Source organism: Bombus bifarius, unplaced genomic scaffold (assembly GCF_011952205.1).
Source record: "Bombus bifarius isolate JDL3187 unplaced genomic scaffold, Bbif_JDL3187 scf7180000007992, whole genome shotgun sequence".
NCBI lineage: Eukaryota > Metazoa > Arthropoda > Insecta > Hymenoptera > Apidae > Bombus > Bombus bifarius.
This window is the reverse complement of record NW_022884373.1, coordinates 1,359,296-1,383,028: the sequence shown is the minus strand read 5'-3', so window position 1 is coordinate 1,383,028 and position 23,733 is coordinate 1,359,296. Positions and strand designations below refer to the sequence as shown.

At 35.9% G+C, this 23,733-nt stretch overlaps 3 protein-coding genes across 10 annotated transcripts in view; 2 read left to right on the top strand and 1 right to left on the bottom strand.

Moving 5' to 3' along the window:
- LOC117205540 (conserved oligomeric Golgi complex subunit 1) overlaps positions 1-19,476 on the top strand; it is a 113,256-nt gene extending 93,780 nt beyond the window's left edge. For 3 of the 4 annotated variants that reach the window (XM_033444044.1, XM_033444043.1, XM_033444042.1), the window contains 9 exons: positions 15,479-15,701; positions 15,896-16,063; positions 16,138-16,423; positions 16,499-16,700; positions 16,781-17,197; positions 17,278-18,181; positions 18,255-18,534; positions 18,620-18,829; positions 19,211-19,476. In XM_033444044.1, the coding sequence (XP_033299935.1) occupies positions 15,568-15,701; positions 15,896-16,063; positions 16,138-16,423; positions 16,499-16,700; positions 16,781-17,197; positions 17,278-18,181; positions 18,255-18,534; positions 18,620-18,829; positions 19,211-19,327 (2,718 nt within the window). In that variant the 5' untranslated portion in view covers positions 15,479-15,567 and the 3' untranslated portion in view covers positions 19,328-19,476. Of the gene's footprint in view, positions 1-15,478; positions 15,728-15,895; positions 16,064-16,137; positions 16,424-16,498; positions 16,701-16,780; positions 17,198-17,277; positions 18,182-18,254; positions 18,535-18,619; positions 18,830-19,210 lie in introns of those variants that run through there. The other variant, XM_033444045.1, reaches the window with a different exon arrangement.
- Positions 4,780-15,009, bottom strand: LOC117205539. 5 transcript variants are annotated; one of them, XR_004487250.1, is made up of 19 exons: positions 14,598-15,009; positions 14,336-14,523; positions 14,084-14,260; positions 13,871-14,010; positions 13,587-13,783; positions 13,373-13,503; positions 13,150-13,260; positions 12,752-13,066; positions 12,587-12,680; positions 12,436-12,511; positions 12,095-12,358; positions 11,838-12,020; positions 11,223-11,375; positions 10,990-11,123; positions 10,581-10,916; positions 8,771-10,496; positions 7,913-8,638; positions 7,422-7,584; positions 6,176-6,307 (listed from the first exon to the last, which is right to left on the bottom strand). XR_004487250.1 is itself a non-coding variant. In XM_033444039.1 (18 exons), exons 1-18 carry the CDS (start codon positions 14,853-14,855, stop codon positions 6,093-6,095), a joined length of 5,424 nt encoding a protein of 1,807 aa, XP_033299930.1. In that variant the 5' UTR covers positions 14,856-15,009; the 3' UTR covers positions 4,780-6,092. The 5 variants fall into 5 exon arrangements, 3 of the variants coding, with proteins under 3 accessions (XP_033299930.1, XP_033299931.1, XP_033299932.1); XR_004487251.1 differs by lacking the exon at positions 6,176-6,307 and adding an exon at positions 6,329-7,161; XM_033444039.1 differs by lacking the exon at positions 7,422-7,584 and having other exon boundaries at positions 4,780-6,307.
- A 1,075-nt stretch (positions 19,477-20,551) lies between the features above and the next one.
- Positions 20,552-23,733, top strand: part of LOC117205620 (ras-related protein Rab-32) — a 57,857-nt gene continuing 54,675 nt past the window's right edge. Inside the window, exon 1 of the mRNA XM_033444230.1 lies at positions 20,552-20,869. Coding sequence (XP_033300121.1) covers positions 20,741-20,869 — 129 coding nt within the window. The 5' untranslated portion in view covers positions 20,552-20,740. The remainder of the gene's footprint in view (positions 20,870-23,733) is intronic.

Here is a 23,733-nt window from a genome sequence, read left to right as displayed (position 1 = left end):
CTTTTCGTTCGGATAGCTCGGAATACGATGATTCCACAAGTCTCCGTTGAGAACTGGCTAATAGAGCCGCGGAACACTGCAGCCAGGTTAAATGAACTCGTTAATTGTTCTTCCGCAATAGTGCATTGCAATGCGCAGCGGAGTGCATCGGTTTAAATCCAGTTGTTACCAAGCAACCGGTCGTCGTTTCGTTATGAATCTTGAATCGGAGAAACGTTGCTCCGCAACAGGTTTTTTTCCCCTCCAATGAACGCGTGGAAGTTACTAGAAAAGTTTCTTTGATGAGTTACATTGGTTGGTTGATCAATTGAATTGTTTCCTCGTGATTATTTTCTTATGCTCTTTGCAATTTACGTTAATAGATGAGGATCAATTGAAGGGTAAAATTGAACGTTCTATTCAGCTCGATTCGGCAAACGAAAGATTGACGAATAATTATTTCTAAATGTCGAAGTAATTACTTGAAGAAAAACTCTACATCTTTATTTATGTATATCCGCGACCTGGAGACCTCGATTACGCGGAAAATAGAATTTAGTGAGACAAAAATATTGTAAATAAGGAGAGGTCCATAATATTGTGCCCTTGAATATAAATTATGTTTTGAAATATAAATTATGTTACAACGTATAGGAACATGGGAAATAATAAATAGTTTTCTATTTATGTTCCTTGTAATCTTTAGCTAGATCTATAAGCTTAACTTTTTCGCTAATGTCCTTCTGCTATGAATATATGAACGTGCTCCTGATCGATTCTATTGTATTGTAACACTAAAAGAGTAAGGATCTGGATCAGCATAAACTTATACATTATACTTATACTTATACCTTTATTTATTTCAATATTTTTCTATTAGAAATTCGTCCACTCGTTCTTTCGTCGGTCAACCTCAACAGTAAATAATCAATGGTACGTTAAAGGAATAAAGAAGTAGCGTGATCTAGAAGCGTAAAACTTCGATTTTGGAAGGAGTATCTTTTTGTCGTGCGTCGTACGAACAGATAACATATCGCAACATTGCGGCCTTTTGTATTCATTTATGAGATATTTGAAATCGCGCAAATCCATAATTTACAAAAATATATAAAATATGCAGAGTGTGAAAGCCTCCGTAACGTTTCATAAATCAGGCAATTAATTCCGTTATTATGATCACAGAAATATAAATTTCCATAATAATCTGCGATCTACGTATTATTACAAAAGGAATTCTCTAGATCTAGTAACTTTTAATTTATCACTGCATACTATATATGTGCCTATACAGAATTCTCCTCCAACTCGAATTGTCGCAACCTCTTTAAGAAGAATTTTCACTGAAATTGTGTGAAACAAACATGTCACACACTAAATTAACCTTCTCTGGACAGAAAATCGCCAAAATGAGATGTATTAGGTTGTCCGAAAAGTTTCTTTCGTTTCATAAGGTGATGATAGACGAACAACAATTTCTGTTTTGTATTATTTTATTGAATTAGGTATGAGATCCATTTCGTTCTATTTCTATTATTATGTTCGTGCATAATTCAATAAATTGCTATAAAACGAAAAACATTCTGCGTCTATTATTTTCTTATAAAACGAAAGAAACATTTTTTCGACAACCTAACATGATTAATGATAAATGTAGAAACACATAGATGGGAAAGTTCCTAAGAAAGACGAGGAACAGAAGTGGTTGTTCCTCTCAGAGTGTTCGCAAAGGAACAGAGGAGAAAAGTCGATATAAAGTGCGACGGTTCGTCATTCTACGAATAATACGCCGTTCTTTCTCTTTGCCAGTGCTGCAGAAATGCCGATGGGCACACAAATCTGGCTCGTTTGATCTCGCTTGAAATAGTAAGGCCGCACGCCATTCGCGATGCTCTCTTTCTTCTCTCCTCTGCATTTTTTTCATTGCGCCTCTTCTCCAACGAAGTTTTGATCTCGCGACGAGCAGTCGTTAATTGTACTTTTAAACGCGAACGTTGTTTAGTGGTTTGGGCGGAACGAGAGGTATCTTTTAATATCCGTGTGCTTGTATAAATTGTTGCATATCATTTTAATCTATTTATCGTTGGATTTTCGTACGTCGGAATTGATTCAAATTATGTAGAAATTAATTCGGAGCACTTTTTTTTTAAAGAAATTGTTTCGTTGGAAAGGAACTATTCATATGGACTTTGGGTGTTTGGAGAAGTAATATGTATCGTGTTTGTATAATATGTTATATATGTATTAATTTGTATATATGCATTAATTTTCAGTGGTAAGATAAGTCTCTTAAAATGAACATTTTGTGGAAATTTAAAACCTGGTCTTTTTCTTTTTCTTTATAGAAATTCATTTATTGGAAAGGAATTATTCATATGAACTGTGAATGTTGAGGAAAGTATTATGTATTGTGTTTGTATGTTGAAATTTCTAGTAATTGGAGATTTATGATTCAGCTGTAATATATGCGTCGTTTCATTTAATTGTATCGATCTTGAATGGTAAAATAAGTTCTTTAAAGTAAGCCTTATTGAAGTAGGAGTGGGAAGTTTTTGAACATCCGTTAGATGTGTTTAGCGCGTGAATTATAGAAACAGTTGCACCATCTAGCGGCAGCGGATGTTAACTAGAAAGACCGCTACATATTACCATACGTCATATATGTATGACAGGCTTATAGAGTGCATAGATAACCGTAATTAAAACCACGAACGTGCCGCTATATAGACTCGGTTTACGCATCATCGATTTTTCTTATCTAATAGCAAACATTTTATTTTAGAATTCCAACTATATCCTTTTCGCAAGATACAGCACTTTCTCCATTACCTAAATTGTATCGATATAAAAAGGAACTTTCGCGAATAAAAAATAATTTTGAGAAATATAAGAAGCTTCATACTTTTCTTAGAATCTTCCAACGAGCTATAATTTTTCAAAGAACTCAATTTATTAATTATATTAATTATTTCAATTTAAAATTCGGAAACTACTCTTTCATAAAAAAAAAAAGAAAAAAGAAAAGAGGTTAATACATGTTTTTCGAAATTGTCCTCTTCTCTTTTAAAATTACAAACAATTACCGAAGTAGCCCAAGGGTTAGTCCAACAGTGTCCGATAAGTCAACGACTTAACGTGTCTTCCGACTGACGTAAATTCGTAATGCGTAATGCGCGTGGGTGCATGGCGGTTGCACGCGATGCGAATATCTACGCTAAGGTGCATGCCAATGTCTAATATTCCACGCATCGTTGATCTCCTTTCCGGCGCTAGCTCGTTACAATGTGCTAACTTCCGTTGGAGATCCTTGTACCTTCGAAATTTTATGCAATCATTGGATTCAGCGGCTCGAATTCGGACTTGGCGTTATCTAATCATAATTCAAAGTGAAGTAACAGTTTCTAACGGTAATTTCGACGATCAAGTTTACTTAACAGTTACTTAACATTCTAATAGTTGCTACGTTTCGACAATCTCGTCTATATTTCTCGTCTGTTTTGTTTATAGCTAAATAGTCCGTGAAATATGTCACTACAAATAATTTAATCTTCTGTAATCAATATCTTTATTTGCTTTATGAAAGTACATTGATTACCATTCCAAGAGCTAGTGATCCTCATAAATGGCAAATAAATATAGTTACACCGGATATATACCTCTGAATTACTTTACGTAGAGATTAATAAATTCCTAGCAATTATAGAATTACAGAGATGGTGAAATACAATAATTAGTATCGTAATTTAAATCAAATCGACTTCGTAAATTGCTCGTTATCAGAGGCAGTTAAATCCAGTAGACATTGAAATAAAATGCGAATCGTGTTTTACAATTTTAAATTGCGTCCCAAATATCGACGCGTGTACGAAAATGTCGAATTAAGTTGGTTTCAAAATCGTACGACAGATCGAGAGCAGCGACCTCATTCGTAGTTATGCAACACTGCTACGAGAGTCGCATTTTCCGCGAAACCGGAAACCCGGTATAGCGTGTCGCCTCGATTCGATCCATCGACGAGCGAGCGTCCCGCCCTGTGAAATAATTCATGCACCTGAGGATAGCGGCAACGGCGCTGGCATGAGAAATCGCAGCGCCGCCGATCTGGCGCCTGATCATCGAGAATATGTCAGATCGATCTGTTCCGCGATGCATACAAATTGTACGGATCGTGACTACACGAAATCCCTGTATAGTCTCTTTGTTTATTCCTAATGGCATGTCTCTAGTAACGTCTCTAGTAATTACGTCGATTTCCTTGGTGTCCATCGTTTCTTACACGCTCTTACATCAATATACATAATTGAAAGAACATATGTTTAGAACGATCCTCGTTTATTTGATGTTTGGATAAATGAAAATATATATGTACGTGATTTCTTAATCAACTGTTTGAATAATCTTTTTAGGATGCTATAAGGCAGCACTATCGGGGTCTACATGTGATTTTGGACGATTTGGTGAGCGCCTTAACAGCGAAAGAAAAGTAAAGTGAAATAAGTTGGAACGTTGTAAACTATCGAAACTCTCGAACATACTTGTAATTATTTAGAACAGAGTATTATACTAAAGAGAAAGCGGCGAAGGTACCAGTTTCTGGAAATATATTTAAATTAATTCTATCTTTGGTAATCGTACGCAACACACGATGTAACAAATTATCTAATAAACCACTTTTCAGTTTCCAAGCTAGTACCCCTCCATTTTTATGAAATCTCCAACGCTACTGAGACAAATTGCTTGAAATTCGTTAGAAAAATACCGTTTCTTCTATAAAGACAAGGAAGGACATAAAAAAGCAAGATCTTTGGTAAAAATGCATATCTGCTTTTATTGAAAAAAAAAAAAAGATTCAAAGAGAAAAGGTGTCTCCGTGTGTAATATGGTATCGCTTATCAGACAATAAAGATCGTCGATCAAGAACTGTGCTCTTAAGCTGGCGATGACGATCGTGGCGACGCGATGCGACGAGAAACGTCTCGCGTCATTATCGATCTTTACTGGGTCACACAGAGAAAACGATTCGGTTGATCGATCCATGATTCGGGCAGGTATTTGCGTCGGGCACTATGTGCGTCACAGCCGCCATGATCGTTCTCGCGATTACGTGTCGTTGGGCCATTGTTTTTACAATATCGACCTCTTCGACGGGAAAATTCGTTCCTACTATATTTATAGATATACATATACATACATACACTTTATATTTATATAACATATTATATATCTACGGCTCGCTGTGTCTCGAGAAAAATGCCACGCGTCATCCACCCCTCACTCTCTCACTCTCACTCTCACTCTTTCTCTCTCGCGAACATTCTACCTATTAGTATCAATTTTTCGCTGTTCGTCTGTTCCGTATACCGAAGAGGAGAAACACGAACATAGTACGCCCGTGAAGTAATATATTAAAAATACGTAGTCGACTAGGCGCCGACACTCCTCCTCGTTACAACGTTGCCAACGTCGTTGCCGAACTACTGTGGCTGTCCTTGTATTATTCGTTCGTCTCGTAGCATATCTTTTTTTGTCGTATGATGATCGTTCGTAACAATTAGGCGCAACTCTGTCGTCGATTGATTCCGGTTCGTCGTGTGTTCACGCGCATCGGCCGTGGCAAAAATAGCGGAATTCTCTTAACGGCTAATCACGCGAAAGAACACGTTACGTGTTCTTTCTTACTTGTGATGCATGAAAAACGCGATACAACTATTTTTTATGGTAAATCGCGGCCTCGAGATCGGCTCTACGCGTGTACACCGGCGTGCGCACCCACGAGTTAAAATCAACCGTGCTGCGTAAACGGATAACGCGTTGATACGAATATCTCTTCAGAACTAAGACCAATGTTCGTCGCGCAGAGGTTGTACATCCTCAAAGAAGATAATCAGCAGACAATTTAACAATATAGTATAATATATTATTGTCTGATCTATAATAAAGTTTCCTTTTGTTTTATCCAAAGAAAAGAAGAATCCAGCGGCTTTCAAAATCTCTCTTTAATTCCGTGTGAGGTCAACAACACACGCACACGCGCTTGCGCGACCATAGCAGCCGTGATAATGGTAGTGGCGATAGTGGTAGTGATAGGGGACATCTAATGTTAGTCGAAAGAGAAATCAATTCGCGGCTATCACAGCGGCAGCCGCCGAGGAGGACGACGACGAGGATGACTTCTTCTTTAGTACGATGTCCTTGATGTTGAGATTGACCTTCTCCTTGCGCGGCGGCGGCACTGACTGCAGGCAAAACCTCTTGAACGCCTCTAGTTCACGCTCCGCGTCGTCCATTTCCCCGTCCTCGAGGTCTATATCTTTGGGCGTGAATACGCTCTCTGCAAAAGACACGCTCTGAATACTAGACATTGATGGACCTAACGCAGGGTAATGGAGAAAAAGTCTGTTTTTTTTTTTTATTTTGGCTGTTTCTTTGGAATTTCTCGCATTTCAAGTTATCTTTCTTTTCTAATAACTATTGATTTCAATGTATTTGAACCGTGACAAATTGTAGGTATGCAATAAAGATATAAATAAATAGCGATAACACTTGAATAGAATAAAAGTAAAGAAACTTAACTTAAAAATAGATAGAATCTTGATGGAATTACGATAAGACGTATGAAATAGAGCAAGAGGCAAATTTCGATTAAAGATTTGAGAGGAAACGTAGCAAGAACTGAAGAGACCAGTCAATTTCTAAAGACATCGTTGTCGGCGATGACAAAAGAGAACGCTTCACGTGATCCATAAGCATGCCAACGGCTTGTTTTCGATTGTTTGGTAACATAGCGGTTCTCGAAACACAACAAGAAATAAGAGATCGTGATATTGGAAAAATATCATAATTTTATTGAAATGCGTTATCAAAAAACGATTTCGTATACTTTGTTATCGATCACTTAGGATTAGTCAAACATACCACAATTTGTAATTTTAGATAAATAGTAGTCATATGTAGAACTCGTTGTCATGGTCAACGAACTTGACAGATCGTCAATCTCTCGAGTGATCTACGTATCTTTTCTTTATCTTTCACCTTTTTCCTTTTCTCTGTTTCCTAATACAAGATCAATTAAAAGCTTCCGTTCGCATCTAATCGTCTAATACGCGCAACGTATTCTCTCTAAAAACGTCATACTCAGCATCGAAATGTGTCTCGCGACTTATTACATCGTTCGAGGATACGTAACTAGAAAGGAAACAAAGAAAAAATATAATACAATACCAGAGGAAGTATAATACAAAAGATGTATGTAAACGAGACGTCTCTAAAATATAAAGAGAAGAAAGGACTACAAACTATCCTAAGATCAAATAGTAGTAGTTTGTTATGTGGCGGATGTGATCACTACAATACAAAGTTCGATGGATCAGTAGTCACCTGATTGGTCAAACAGAAAACATGAAGTTGGGGCGCGCGAAGGAAAATAAAGAAAAGATAGTGCTCACTGGCTAAAGTTCTCTTCCGGACAATCCCCCGAGAAATTCGTGGCGGCCAATTTGAGGAGATCCCGAAGTGTACACATCCCCGGTACATTCGATTAAATTTTCTCTCTTTCGAACTATAGCCTGCGACCGAGACTTGGGTCCTAACGCGGTACACTGTCCACTCCTGACGGAAAACGAAACGAAAGAAAAACCGTCGTCAGTTTGACTTAGCCTAACGATCTTACACGTCCAATTGTTTAAAATACTTTTTACATGTCGGCTATGTACGATATATACATATTATCTCTAATCAATGTTTCCTTATAGTATATGCTAATCTTTCATTCTTTAGATAGAAACAGAAGACAAAGAAGAAAATAAAAATAAACAAAAAGAGAACAGTTTTGTCTCATACCGGGAGCGAGAAATGCAGCCCGGGTGTGTGTTAAGGAAAACAAAAAAATGAAAGAAGCAAATTTACATGTTAAATTCTGATTATTGTTGTTTCTCACCAACGAGGTTCCAGTCATCTCCGCATTGTCTTGTGCCGGTACCGCGCTTCTTCTTTTTCTTGCTCTTGCCGCTAGACGATGCCGCTATCGAGGCGTTTATCGCTTCACGAACCGCCGTTTTTGCGCACTGCACATCCTCCATGCACGGTTCCGTCCTCACTTTCGTCAACGTCACGCTAGTCCCCTTTAGGTTGATTCCGTTCTCCGGTATAGGTTGACCATTCGTTACTTTACTGATTTGTATATTAGCCAAACCACTTAGAGTTGTACAGTCTGGCGTCAGTCTACTCCTCAGCTCCGCCAAACTCGACGGGATAATGCCATTAGTGTGTTTCAAGCTTGAGTTTTCCATCGACGTTTTCGACGACAGATCACCTTTCACGATGTAATCTGGTTTTGGAGGGGATGTAAGGCCTGCGTTGATCGCCTGTTGCAACGCAGGACTCCTAATGGTGACCATACCATTCTCTGATACTTTTATGATTGCCGCCTGTTGGGTAGGTGGCACCTTCATCGGGCCAAACGCCGGGTTCCTTATGGTTACCATATTGGTACTTGGGTTGTGAAGTATTCTGGCAGGCTCATCAACATGATCGTTCACGAAAGGATCATTATTTTGCATTGTTGGTTGATGTGACGTGTTGCTAGAATTTAATCCGTTTTTATTCTTCTTTTTCTTCTTCTTGTTGGTAGTGCTCTGACTTTGTTGCGTTTCTTTAGCAACATCTAGGATAAGATATCGTTATTATTACGAAGATATATAATTATATTATTATAAGCTATTATTAAATACTATGAAACAACTAGTAAAGTTAGATGAAATATTAGAAATAGAATATAGAATATTTATTATCTCACCTTTTTCTGCCGGTTTAGGTAATAGATCCTGCTTCAATTTTCCAGTGTCCACTACTATTACATTACCACCCGCCTGAGAACTCGCGTAACTTGATTGAACGCCGCTCATCGGTGCTGCAATTATCGTAGTTTGCTTAGGCGGATTTACTGGTTTAGGCAGTGGCGCTGATCTGATTGGCAAGGGTTTCGCAGGAGCGTCAACTTTAGTTATCGTAATACCAGGTGGCAGTTTTAAATTCTCTATGTTAATCTTCGAATTTGCGCCAATATCTTTGAACTGACTGCTCAATGGCGAATTAATTCTTTCCGTGGATGCCGAATGCAATTCCTGTCGTTGTTTAATCGTCGTCTGATTTATTAATTTACTTTGAATTTTTTGGTTGTCGCCTTTCATTTGTTTAATAGTAATACTAGCAGATGTGTTCTTACTGCTTTTGTTGGAACTCAATTGCCCATTTCTCTCTTGTGACTGTATCTTCGCTTTTTTGTTGTCAATATTGATATTGAAGTTCTGTGATGGCTTTTGCGAAACTGGAGTTTGAGGTGGGGTATTAACTTTATTCTGTTTCTTTCCACTTACGTTCTGTGATTGATTCTTATTCTTATTTACGACGTTCTGTTGCAGCACATTCTCCTTGTTTTCTATATTTTTCTTATCTTTCTTAGACTTCGTTTTTATTTCAGTAATATTCTGCTGTTGAATCTTTTTCTCGTCTACTTGCTTCCCTTTGCTCTTTTCATTGTTCGACTGTTGTTTCATATTGTTCTTGCTGTCACAAATTTTATTCTGCGTTTGCTGTTTCGAATTGTTCGTTTGCTGCTGCTTGTTTCCCTGTTGCAACGAATTATTGTTATTATTACTAGTATTATTATTGTTGTTATTATTATTATTTGCTTTGGTTTTCTTTTTCTTCCCGTAGACGTTCTGACTTTGTTCGTTCTCCAGTTTCAAGCCGGTTACTTCTTTCGTCTGACCATTCACCAAAGTGAATAGAACTTTATCTTCAGCCGGTGTTTGACCTTTCAACGTGATCGTGACTGTCGGTTCCGCGCTATTAGACTCCATGACTCTCTTAATTGTTACGATCTGCGGTTGAGTCTCCGTCTGAACCGGTTTCTTTGTCTCCTCTTTTGCCTTCACCTCCTCCATTTTTTTCATTTTCTTTTTCAATTTTTTCCTTTCTTTCTTCGTCAAGTTTTTATCATCCAAGTCGACAGTCAGTGATTTGTCCATTGCGTTATTTTTCACATTTGTGCTATTGCTATTGTTTGTCTGTATTTTGTTACTTTTATTGCTAACTTCAGCTTTATCGCTTTTGATCGCCGCTTTATTGTTCACCTGACCAGAGATCATCAATTTCTCCGCTTTACTAATACTTTTGTTCTTTACATTGGTATTCACAGGTGCAGTCTTCGTTTTACTATTTATACTACTGGTACTACTACTACTGCTGCTACAGCTACTGCTACTAGTGTTACTACTATTGCTACAGACTTCTTGTTTGTCTTTCTTTTTATTACTTAATTGCTTTACAGTCGGCAATGTTACTGGGGGTGACGTAGGTAAAATAGATACTTCGGGTAGGTTACACTGAGGTAATAATCTTTGTGGAACAGGTTTTTGCGGGTCTACGACGGTGATCGTTACTTCCGGTGTCTTTTTTTGTAGCTCTATCAGTTTCAATTTTTCTGCTTCTTGCCTATCTCTTTTAAGCTTTTCTTCCAGCTGTAACAAATAAATGATCAAAAGTTGATTAATCTTACGCAAATATCCAAAGAAAATAAAACGTTAACCTCTGTTTATATTCACCTTACGTTGCTTCTGCCTAGCTTTTTTCTCGGCTTTTTTATTATTATCTTTCTTTCCATTCTGATTGCCCTCAATGAACTCAAGCAACTCTTCCAGATCTCTTTGATCTCGTTGATCCACTTGTATCGCAGGAACAGTCGAAATTGGAGTATTCAATCTCGGGGCTGCATTTGTCGCTGCCTTCGTTTCTGTACTTGTATCAGATACCACCGATTCTGAGGGACTTTTTGAAGGGCTACACGTTGATTTACACTTCCTAGCTTTTTTCTTGGTTAGTAATTGCCGTAACCGTTCTCTCATTTCATTATAATTTCTACTAACTGGTGCTACCGAAGGCTGAAGAAAAATATTCATTCATAATATAACGCAGTAGGTTATATGTTAACTCCAAATAACAAAGACTACTTACAACTCCATGGCCAAATACTTCGCAATAACAACAGTCGCAATGTCTACTGGAATCCCTTTGCGCGGAACTGCTGGTAGAACAAGAGTCTTCCTGACTACTCCCGGAATCCGAACAATCCCCATCTCCGGAACTTACTAAAATGATGCAGAAATTTCATATACATTATTTTTCTGGTAAAATGAAAAAATAATCATGAAATAAAAATCTTTAAAAATAGTTCAACAAATACTGACAGTCGTTGCATGAGACTCTTTTAATGTGCTCGACATTAGCTTGTTTGTGACAGGCGTGCGACGAATGATTGCTGTGACTATGAGATCTATGGGTAGGACCCGTGTTTTTTACCAAGTCTGGAAGGGACCCATGTGTGTGTGAATGAGTGGTACCTATAGAAGTCCAAAAAATACACGTATATACATATAAGCTCATGAGATTAAAAAAAATAAATTATTTAAATTTCGACGAGTACTTAAAAAGTTGAACACTAAATGATTATTAATTGAAAAATGTTTGTAGAAAACACTGAGTGCCAAGAAAAAAATTTTTAAGAGGCAAAGGAAGAATATGGAGACTAATGTAGTCCAAGTTCATGGAAAAGAAAAGTACATTTGTAGAACAACCCTGTATGTGCCACTTGTTAATTATAAAAAAAATTAAATGTTGAATTTATTGGCATTTATATTTTTCTCTACATTTTCTAGCAATATTAATAACTATTTAGAAAGGGAAATGGCACTTAAATTCTGTACCACAGTATTTTCATTGGTATGTAAACATTTTCCAATAGAAAAAACAAAAATTTTTAATTTTGACTCTACAAGCTGTAATGACTCATTATGTATATTTACCCTGATGCGTTGTATGATTGTGAGCGGTGTTCGGTGTCTGCGTTGTAGAATGTCTCGTCTGTGTTTGAGCAGACTGCGTAGAACCAGTTTTTACTGCAGGTTTATTTGGTTCCTGATTAGCCTTCACGATAGAAGGCGACGGTGGCTTTGGATGATCATTCAGTGCAACTGGTTCAGGTACAGCTATAATATTATAAAACATATCAAGATTTTTATCGCAATAAAAAATAAGATTCTTTTTACTTTATTGCTCTTACATTTTGTTAGGCATGGACAAGTGTCCCATATCTTCCGTTTGGAGTTTAGTAAACACAAACAAGGTGGATTTTCTAGCACCACTTTTCTCTCTGTTATTTCTTTCACGTGCTGATATACACATGAACAAAGTTGTGGATCGGGCGCCCTTAAATCAACATCTTCATTTTCGTTTCTTATTTCATTGCCGTCGCTCTTTATTTCCTTTATCTCCAGATCCTCTATTTTTTTCTTTACTTGCGTTGCCGAAAAATTAGCTGTATCTTCTAAAATAAAAATAAATGATATTAAATAATATATTTGGCATAAATTCCACTATTTTCCATGTTGTAAGGATTTTTACCTAAGAATCCATTTGTAAGTTGTGGAAAAGGATTTTCTAATGGTAATAGTATATTTTCTGTGTCACTTTTATTAATCTGTAAGTTAATTCGGTTAATTATTGATGTTATATTAATAAAAAAGTAACAATAAAGAAACAAAAATAGTCTTACACTAGAAGATATCGCAGGTCCTATACACATATGACATTCACAGCTTTTTTCTTCTTCTATATTATTTTCTAAACAAGTTCCTTCAATATGAGCCCTTTAAAAAGAATCCATAGATTAATAAGAATTCAAAATGCTTATAATTCTCATAGATATAATAAGAAGTACCTGACTGATCTCATTGCAGACTGTACTAAATGGCAAGTTGCGCAAGCATAATCAAAGAAATCTTCCTGCCCATTAGTATAAATGTCCGTGGTCGGTTGTGCGTCTGTTACATCAGATAATTTCTGACGTAAAGACTTTACAACCTTGCTCCAGTCATCCAATAAAATTTGTAATATCTCGATACTTGGAGGCATAATGGGTGAATCCAAACTTAAATCCGGTGTAGGACTTAAAGGCCTGCTATCCACCTCTGATACGCCAACTTTTTCTTGTGAAGTAATCGTCGAAAGTTGGCCATTCGCTTCATGCAATTCACTGCAATAAAAGAAGACATCAAACCATTGATTCGTAAATATATACAAGGCAATATGCAGTATTTTATTTTTATATGAACATACTTTTCAACGTCGGTCCATTTATTTAACATACGTGGTTCCATAAGTTTCCTAGTTGCTGTGAACACTTCCCTTACTTGCCTAAGATGGGTCATTCGACATGCTTGTTCTGCACTGAAATACGCACCGCTTATGAAACTTTGTTCATAGATTTTCTTTCCTGGGATTGTGATCAGTTGATATATAGTTGTGTTATTGTTAAAATATAATTCATATAATCACTTACTTGTACTTGTCCATCCACGATTCAGTTTCTGCCCATAGATCTCTAATTACTGTCATTTCTTTCTCAAACCATAAATACCGATGGAAAAGACGCTGGTATTCCGAGCTTTTTAAGGGCAAAACTTTCTTTAACTGTAAAACATAAGATATGTATTTTAGCATCTATTGGACATTATAAATAAATTAAAATATGAAAACACTATAAGTTCCTTTACCTGGCCAATAAAAGGTGACAAACTGTTTTGTATAAATGGATCATCATATATATAAATCTGATACAATTTCTTAATAAAAGCAGCCCATGGTAAAGGAAATTTATAATTGAACTTGCCCAAATGATCTTTTAAAAGTTTTACAAATTCAGAAATTTTCACAGCTGTTGTTATTAATGCATCATAATCATCTAAAAGGCCTATAAAAAGAGATACATGGAACTATTTGCATCAACTAGCAGAGACAAATTATTTAATTACCGGTATAGTATTATATTTATATTAACCTATAAGAAAAATTTCTGGTAAATTATTTACACTAAGATGTTGTAAAAGATTTAATAATCGAACTTTTATTTCTACAACAAACTCCTGTGCCAGGCTTACTAGTCTCATAAATAATTGATGAGGATTCCTTTTACACAGTCTGAAAAAAAATTCTATATTTAGCTTCATAAATCACACTCAGTAATTGTTCTCACATCAACTATTAAACTTACTGCAAAACGATCTTGTGCGTATCATCCGCTGAAAATGGAGTTTGTTGAAACTCTAAACCTCCAAGGAAACAAGAAGCTTCTAAGGCAACATTAAAGGAACCCCTTATATGTTGACGTAACTCTGCCCATAAATTTTGGAACTTCATCGCTTTATGTAACTCCTCTCTAAGTAGTTCTCTGCGTTAAAGCCAACCGTTAATGCCATCCACCAGTACCGGATCACTCCCCATTCATTGACAATACAACAATTACCTTTTTGCTTTGCATACATCGCATGAACACATTTCCTTACCCCTGAAAGGGTTGTCTATGTTCACAGCGGTACTTGGACTTTCGACAAGCGACTCAGGCCTCGTTTGCATCGCATTCAGTTCCATGCTATGGGAAACCCTCGCGCCCTTGATAAACTCATCCACTACGCTTTCGTCAAGTGTCACGCTCTGCAAGTAGAACGTGTTCGTGGTTGACGATTGTTGATGCGGGATGAAACGGTGTTCGCTAGAAGAAAACATACCGCGACAGGAACCGAGTCCGCGACTGGGATCGAGTCCGCGACAGGGATCGAGTCCGCAACAACGGGAGAGCTAACAGCATCCTCTGTGTAATTAATAGTCCGTTTGCTTCCCTGTCGCGTGAAATCGCCTTCGACGGTAACACATCCATCGCAGAGAATGTCGTCAGTGTGTTTCTTAACAAGAACGTCATCCATCGCTACTACGTTGCTTTCTATCGTCCCGTTGCACTGACCGCCCTCGCCGTCGCTGCCGCTCATTCTGTCTTCGCGTGATACCGCTGCCACACCGACCTATCGTTTGCCGATACCTAAATCGGGCTGAACGATAATTGATGCGTATATTCACGGGTTTTTCTTGGAACCGCGTAAACACCTAAGCTGCATTCAATCAACATTCGCTCAATATGGCGTCTCGCGTGCTCATCCCATAGTTCAACGTCTCGTCGTGAGGTGACGTGCTTCGGCGATTGCGTGCGAACGTGTTCGCCATAACACGTTCTCGATCGACTAGATCTTTTCTTAAAACCTTCGCTAAAAACGAGCATTTCGTTAAAATGAAAAAAACTAGACATTCAGGCACATCGTAAGGAATTTAAATACGAAAGCAAATTAGGTGCAGTCGAATATTTGTTTTCGATAATGTTAATATATTTATTAATATATTTCTCTACGAATGATTCTCGTTAATGGCTTGAAATGTATAGTTGTTTGCATAATAGAGTAAAATAAATGGGAGTTATCTCAGTAATTTCTTTGATTGTATATTATAGAATTGAAAAAAGAGGGGGCAAGGTATGTGCATTACATTATCGCTTGAGACAAGGAGGAAACTGTATGTGGCGCCATCTGGTATCCGATTAATAATTGACAATGTTTTGTAGAACACTGCAGATAAGAATGCGATGTAAATACGAGCCGATTCCTTGCTACGTGGGAACATCAAGATACGTGGAGGAGAATTGTCAAGAAAATGACAACGAATTACTTGGATTTGGACATTAACAAATTGTTCGAGGAGTACACAATAAAGGAGATCGAGGGGATCCAGAAGAAGATTCAACATGAGAGTGACAGGAAAAAAATCGAGCTTAGAACTTTGGTTGGGTAAAGTTCTGTTTTAATGACTTAAAGTAATTGCTTGTTACTGTCCTTTATTTTCTATATAAATTGATATTCATGTATCTGCTTAGTTGTTAAACAGTTGTTAAACAAGAGAGTTTTATATGTATATCTATTGTTGCTAAAAGGTTATTAATCTGATCTACTAGTGTACTTATTAGGCGATTAAATACTTTTAGGGAAAGGTACCGTGATCTTATATTGGCTGCAGACACAATTGGGAAAATGAAGATAACTTCTGAGAGAGTTATTTCAAGGATAACTAACATTGAGGACAAATTTAGGGAATTACAGAAAAAGTACCTTATTGGATTTAAAATAGATTCGGTTCAGAATGAAGATGATAGGTATTTCTCTATAGTAACTTTTTAAAAATAAAGTACATAATTTTCTTGTTTATAATATTTATATTCTTTTACAGAAATATTGAAACAAGTCAGAATTCTGTCATCATTCAAATAAAAATCTTGATGGACATACCCCAATATATCTGGTCGAATATTGAAAACAAGGATTTATTATTTGCTACACAATTGTATTTGGTAGCTCAACATATAAATTATAGCCTGTTATTTGAAGTGGGAAATACAGATTTAGCACTTAAGTACCCAATTGTGTCTAAGCAATGGGATGTTATTAGTCAATTCAAGAATATCATATTTACTGAATGTAATAATGTGTTACAATCATTAAGTGTAGAATCAGGGGTTAGTATACCTATTATAAAATTTTGTTCCATTATACAATTTATCCTTCTAATAAGGTATTAAATTTCATTTTAGAGCATAGCAAATTGTCTGGCAGCACTTGTATTGTTAAATGGATCTTCATTCTCAGATTTGTTGGATAAATTAATATCATTGCGTAACCATGCAGTTAAATCTATTGTTACAGACGAAAATGACAACAGTGTTAAAAAGAAAATAAAATCATGTATTGAAATATTGATTCAAACAATTAGTTTAATTTATTCTTGCTTCATAAGTATGTAATGATATATAAATGATATATAAATATAGAACATATTGTGCTATGATACAGTATTAAATATTAATTAATTACAGATTCAGACGGAAAATCAGGTGGTCTTGTTTCACAATATTTAACAAAAATTCAAGATCAAGAAGCATACTCTTTGCTCTCCCAGTTGGACTTCAATCAAGAATTATTAAAGGAATTTCTTCCTCTTGTGACTAAACAGCACAAACCATTTGCCGCAAACAGTTTTGAAAACTTTTGTGTACCAGATCTTCAAAAAAGTATCAAATCTTGGCTCGAATGGGTAGCTGAGTTTTGCAATCACGAGATTACGAAACTTCTCGATTTAATAATATCCATAAAAGGCTTGTATTACGTTCGTGAAGAAGCTGTTAGCATTAATCTGCCTGAGAATTGGAATTCGATATGGGAGGAGCTTTCTCTTCCAAGAATAACCTTTTGGGTGGAATTTTTTCAACCTTTAATATCTCACAGAGTAAAACGTATGTAACACAAACAAACAATATAAAATATATTTATTGTTACTGAATTGAAAGTAGTAACACTGTTAATATTTTATTAGGTATCATAGACGACAAATGGATGGAAACTACTATTGCGTTAAAATCTGACATAATCGAACTATTGGGGAAAGTGATTCATGATAAATTTGAGTATCCAGAACACGATTTGCGATGGTTTGTCTGGAAAGACTCTCCAAGTGATATTCCTCAGAAGCTCACCAAAAATGGTGGCCTAGATAATAAAAGATCCCTATTAATGAAAACCAAAGGATATTCGCCGAATATTCTCAAATTGTGCGAAAATTTTGACTCAAGTTTACACGCTTTGCTCGAAGATCTTGAACAATACTTATATGAAACAGAACGCGTAATGTCTATCAAGGACAATTTATTATCTACAAATATATATTTAATTTCGGATTCATTCTCTGATCGCGCAGAGATTCAAGAACATTTGCAAACTGTCAGTATCAGTATGATCGAAGATTTTATCAATTTTGCAAAGACGTGTACAAATAATAAGCCTGAATATGGTCAACGTGATATAAATGCTGTTATAACAGCAAGGTTTCTTTTAGCATTGACAACGTTAAGTTCAAACTTAAATAAATGTTTCACACTCTCAAAAGTGTCGGGATTGACTATTACAAATGCCAGATGGCAGTCGGTTTGTGATAAATTGAAAGAAGAAAGTACTTTTGTTTGGTCAATTTGGGCTAAAACGTATAAAATTAAGATAAGTGAGCATAGGGAAAGGTTTATATCTAAGGAATCTCTAGATGGTTATCCAATACATTTAGTTATATCAGAATGGGAGAAAGTGATCATCGAAGAGGACTCTGGAGAGGGGAGAAGAATAAAGTCAGAAATTTTAGTACCATATCAACCATCTATACAACTGCAGAAGTTTTTAACTGCTATTAATAAAGATTTAAATAAAGTAATACCGCACACTCTTCCAAAGTAAGTCCTGTGTTATTGAAATTTATATAAATTGAATTCTATACATTTCTAAAATTTTAATTTTTTGTCATAGGAAAGTGCTGCATGAAATTATAGAGGACGTTGTGACGGAATTATTAAATTATTATCTAACTGCACCTGGCAATGCTAGACTTTCACAAAAGCAAGCCCTTCAAGTATTATTTGATATAAAATATTCTAGTCTGCTTATGATACCCCGTGAAAATAAAATTCTGTCAGATTTATCAACCAAAGCTTGTGACAGTGTGTTATCAAAAATCGATCCATTCGATTACGATGTTTTCAACCCTTTCATTCATACTAACGTAAAGAAAAGTGTTCAAAGATCACTGGTGAATATTTGTCTAATTCGAAAATATTTTACTAATCAATATATGTATATAAACACATTATAATCATTTTATTTCTTGATATTAGCTCATATTAGGAAATCTAGTACCTCATTTGGAACAGTTACACACAATTTTAGGAGCACGAAGCGAATACAATAACGCTGAAGGCGTGAAATCAGATTTGCCTTCAGTCCTGGCTTTATGTACGGGAGCGCCATGGTTCCCGCCTTTAACAGTAACTGCTCCAGCAAGAAATTTGCCACTTGTTACCGTACCCATGCCAGAAAAGACACAGGTAGGGGGGATCTTACCTTTAAATTTAAAAACTTTCTAAATATATCTCTTTAAATTCCATTTAAATGCGTATGTAGCCTTAGATTGCCAGGGTATTCAGATAAGATAGTTCGTGCATTTGATCCCGGTAAGGAAACGATGTTACGTTTTCCGCTTATATGGTTTTTTAATTAACAGATTAACCAAGCACATGCTTGTGATGTGTTAATTATATGAAATGTAGCTTTTGTTATAGCAAATAATATAATGTTGTAGAATATAATATATATTAGTTGAAGTTCATATATATAGGTTGATATAATATAATAATGTATTTAATTTTTTAGTTTTCCACATAAATAGTATCAAGATTTAATTCAATTTTTCATATGTGTTGATATAGCGTAAAAAGACCACTAGCAAAGAAAATACGAAAAGTGATTCAACTGGGGCTACGATCAAATCTGGCGCAGCGGCATTTTTCGGAGCGATGGGCTCGGATTGGTTTGGTAGTAGTTAATTTATTTATTTAATTCGATATAAAAATTGTAAATACTTTACTGTATATGTATATACGCGCTAGGTATGTTCATGTAAATACTATAATATTGAATTGCCTTTTTGACAGTGTTGTCAGTATTGAATAAAATATTTTATACAATCTTTAAATTCTTATTACGGTTTCTTAGGCAATTTTAATCGTACGATTGTTTATTATATATTCAGATTTTGTAAACAATAGTAAGATATTAAATAATAAATAAACTACGAATGTTTATGCTATTTTATATCTTTATTAATATGCCCAAAGAAATAGAATGTTTCACTCATCAGATGTTGTAACGAATACTATATATAGCTTGTATGCATTTGTACCTTTAAATCTGTTTTAAATGCATAAATATTCGTAATGTAAGAGCAAGTCTTACCTACTGAAATTTTATAAAATTCCGCCTATCTGATTTGAAAACGTTTGTTCAGATACACATAGGTAACACTGCACACTAGCACCACAGGCGTCGCGCCCTCGTACTAACATTTAAATGTCACCGACCGATACCCGAGATCGTCCAACTTTCACCCAACAAAAACATCATAAAACCACAAACAACTATCCAACTATTCAATATCCCGTAAGTAACGTACAAGAAATATCAGTTCACACCCAATAAACATCAACAAACACGACTTTATCGTACCTTACATATGCCGAAGTAATTTCAGATATAACAGCCTATACGATAGAGACGAATAAAAGTTGTTCATCTTCTTGAATGAGAAAAACGAACGAAGCAGTTGAAATTTCCCGATCGAACATAAATTCGACCAGGTGATTATGCTCCGCGCGACACGTGAGCTCAGTACCATTTTGATCGTCCAGCGCAACGCGTCGTTTCAAATTTCTGTAGCGTCGCTGGCGCCGCCAACAGTGATAAAGACAGAGAAGAGAGGGCGTTACAGTAATTGGAAGAAGATAAACAGCACGATTGGAAGTACGCTCGTATACACATGTCTAACAACTCCCGTGGTGGGGTAAAGCTCCTAGCGAACGGCAAAAGTTTCTCAGTTTGTCCACTGAGTAGTAAAGCGCTTCCAATCATTAGATATGAGTTGCATGCGCAAGTTATATAGTCGTATACATATGTACATGTGGAATACGACTGTGGTGCATAACTATTTATTGTTTTCATGTTCCAGAGATCGCAGCGCTCTATGGCTGGCGGCCGATTTGTAAAGCACACCTTATGACATTAAGAGTCTTACCCCTACCACGCCAGTTGCCAGATCTGTGTATACGACCGTGACTGACAGTGTCGCGGGCATTCGCGGCAGTTACGCAATTACCCTGAACGAGGGGGCGAGAGGGAAAGACGAGTAGCAAAATACGCCAGCGCAGTGTAGTACACGTTTTGGTATACGGCAAGATGGCTGGATGGGCCCAGCTGTGGTGATATCGGTCGTGAGACGTTCTCGTTCGCACTTGAAGAAAAAACAACGATACGAAACCGTTCAACTTCAGGAGTACCGCTGGGACAAGCAAAACCCTTATATACATCAAATGGTAAGTGAAAATACTTTTTAATTCCCGTTTGCCGCTCGCTGGAAATACACGCGGCTTGATGCGTGCGACGTTTCGCGCGCTGTTTTTCAAACTCTAGCAGACTACCCGGGAATTCGCTGTGTTCCGAGGGTCGTCTGCTATATGGTGGTTCCACCATATGAAATTACACGTTAAAGTTGAAAATCGCCATGAAATAATTATCGACTTTGAATCGCTGAACCGCCTTGAAAACCCTCGAGTGCTCTTCTCTGAAAACTTAAAATTATTCCGTACATATATAGGTATATTTAAAATATAAATAAATAAGATACAAATTAGTCGAATATGAAATCAGTTAAATCAGTTAATGTATAAATTAATATATAAAAAGAATAAAGTACGATGGCCGGAGATCATTTATAAGAAATGAGAAATTGTTAATCTCGTAGAGTAGCGTGCTTACGTAAGATTAAGGTTGTTTAAATGTTTTGAGGCGGCGATAAGTTAAAGTCGTAATGTTTTGATCAACGTGTTTTATCGTTTACTCTCTTGGTTAATTTGTGCAGAACTGTAATACAGCTTTCTCGTAGATTTATTTTCACATCGGCCACGAGTCCATCAAGAATTTTTCGCCGGATTATGATTTATGTAAATGATGATGTACCATCTGTGGAATGTGATACGCGTGCAGGAGATTGATACGTATGCATTAATATCGTTCCAAACTTAAAGTAGGAACCGTTTGAACAGAATTTCCGGATTAACTTCGCGCGTGGTTCTTGTTGCGTGATCAAAATTTATTTCGCAATAAATTATAAATATTTAAAATTCCTTGGAGTGCATTCTTAAGAGATTGTTTTTTTTTTTTTTATTTCTCTTAAGACAAACAAGTGAAGTCCTTCTTGTAGTAGTCGTAGAATAAAATGTATTGTTTGCTTCTTTTAATAGCTCTTCATCAAGAAAAAATTTGGTGTCGTATGATAAGTTGTAATTAATCTGGAAGCTTTTGCGCTGATTTATGGCGTGTGGGGTTAAAAACCTGACCGATAAGAAACGTTTAGGCCGGCTGACGATTTTTCTTAACACGGGATGGCAAAAATCGCCATCAAAACAAATGACGGCAGATTGGACAAAGGCCAACTCCACGGTAGGCTGCATCGCGAGAACAAAAAACTCTTTGCACTTGTGATATTGAGCGGAAACAGTCGCGATGCGGCAGCGCGCGGTCGTTTCCCCGGTGAAACGTTACATTTCACCTTTGCCGTCTGAGAAAAAGGAAGTACGTCCATTGAATCGCGTGGTAGATTTTAATAGCAGATCTCCATTTGTCTTTTTATTATTCTGTTTTTCTGCTTACGCTGCTATGCATTTATACGTATGCATATAAGAAGTTTGTTTTAATATTATCTTTTGTGAAACGTAATCTCTTTGCTGTTTGCTAATTAACCGATAAGTTTCTATATCATAGTATAAAGAAATATGATTTTATTGGATATAAATATTACGGAAAAAATATTTTTCTGATACATTTGTGTAATGCAAATAAATATTTCTAGATATACTTTTCTCATTGATAGTACGTTTTATTTCTCACTGTAAAACAAAGTAGATATGACATATCTTTCACTTTATTGCAATAATCTACTGAAATAGTTCTACAAATATTTCATTATAAGTCTCCTAAATTAAAATTAAATAACACGAGATTTCGTTAAAGAATCTTATAATCCTACTTTTTACGCCCCAATAAAGTACATGGTGAGCACAAATTTATAGAGAGATAGATACATTTGTACGTGTATGTATACGTATGTATAGGATTTTCATTTGCAAATTGTTATCATAATCGTTTCTCTTTTTTATCTCCATTGTAAATTGACCAGCTCCGGTTCTTCAACTTCTTTAATCGCTTCTAGAAAAATAGACTGCGAAGACCAACTCTAGAGTATTTTTCTTTCCACTTGGCAACGTTTACCACAAACAAGTAGTACATTAATCTTCTTTTCCTTCAGTTGCGTTGCACAGGATGGTTGAGAAAAAAGACAGTCTGACGGAGATTGTTGTAAGAAATTGATCGAGGAAATTTAGTTAACAATGTACAAGTTGTAAAATTATTTTCATTAGTCAAAAATAACACATCTTTTTTTTTTTTGTTTCTTTTAGTATTTAAGTCTGATGATTGAAAACACTATTTTTCATTTTACTAGATTTTCTCTTCGCCCAATTGTTTGAAATATGATTCCGTAGTCAGGAAAAAATCGTTTTATCGAAATCACCTGTTGCATCGTCGAGTTTTTAGTGTCGATTTACGGAAACGAGAGCTGACTCGACGAGGTATCAATTTTGAAATTTCTGTTACGTTTGCAATTACGTTAAAACACTTATGCAGAATTGAGTAATCTCTTAAAAAATGATCTTATTTATCCTACCTTTTCAGATAATCTTCCACTGTAATTTTTCATTCAAATGACGCGTTGCTAAAAATTTGTGATAATTCCTAGGGAATACATTTTTAAATTTATTAACCACTTTTTTCCACATCTCTGTCCATAAGAATCAGAATACCGTCATCGATTTGAAATTAGTGGAATGTATAAATAAATAAGTTAACTAAAAGCAATATTAATTTACGAATTATTTATCGAGAGTTTTTAAATATTTGTAAATCAGTTCTCCAAAACCTTTCTCGATTCTTATCAAAAGTAAATACACAATTCGGCGTCCCTCTCTCAACTAATCGCTGTCAGATTAGAAAAATTCTTATATCTAGATCACAGAGCTTAGAAAGAACTCCAATAGTAACTAAACTGTATCTCGTATCTGACAAAATTATAATATCTACACAAAATATCTGACGTCAATCTTACATTTCCAACAAAAGTAAA

Excerpts from the sequence above, each read along its gene's own strand:
- LOC117205539 (XM_033444039.1), bottom strand. The coding sequence starts at position 14,855 with ATGAGCGGCAGCGACGGCGAGGGCGGTCAGTGCAACGGGACGATAGAA. Across the intron at positions 13,067-13,149 it reads AAATGGACCGACGTTGAAAA|TGAATTGCATGAAGCGAATG; the intron begins GTATGTTCATAT and ends CTTTTATTGCAG. Across the intron at positions 12,681-12,751 it reads TCTGCAATGAGATCAGTCAG|GGCTCATATTGAAGGAACTT; the intron begins GTACTTCTTATT and ends TTCTTTTTAAAG.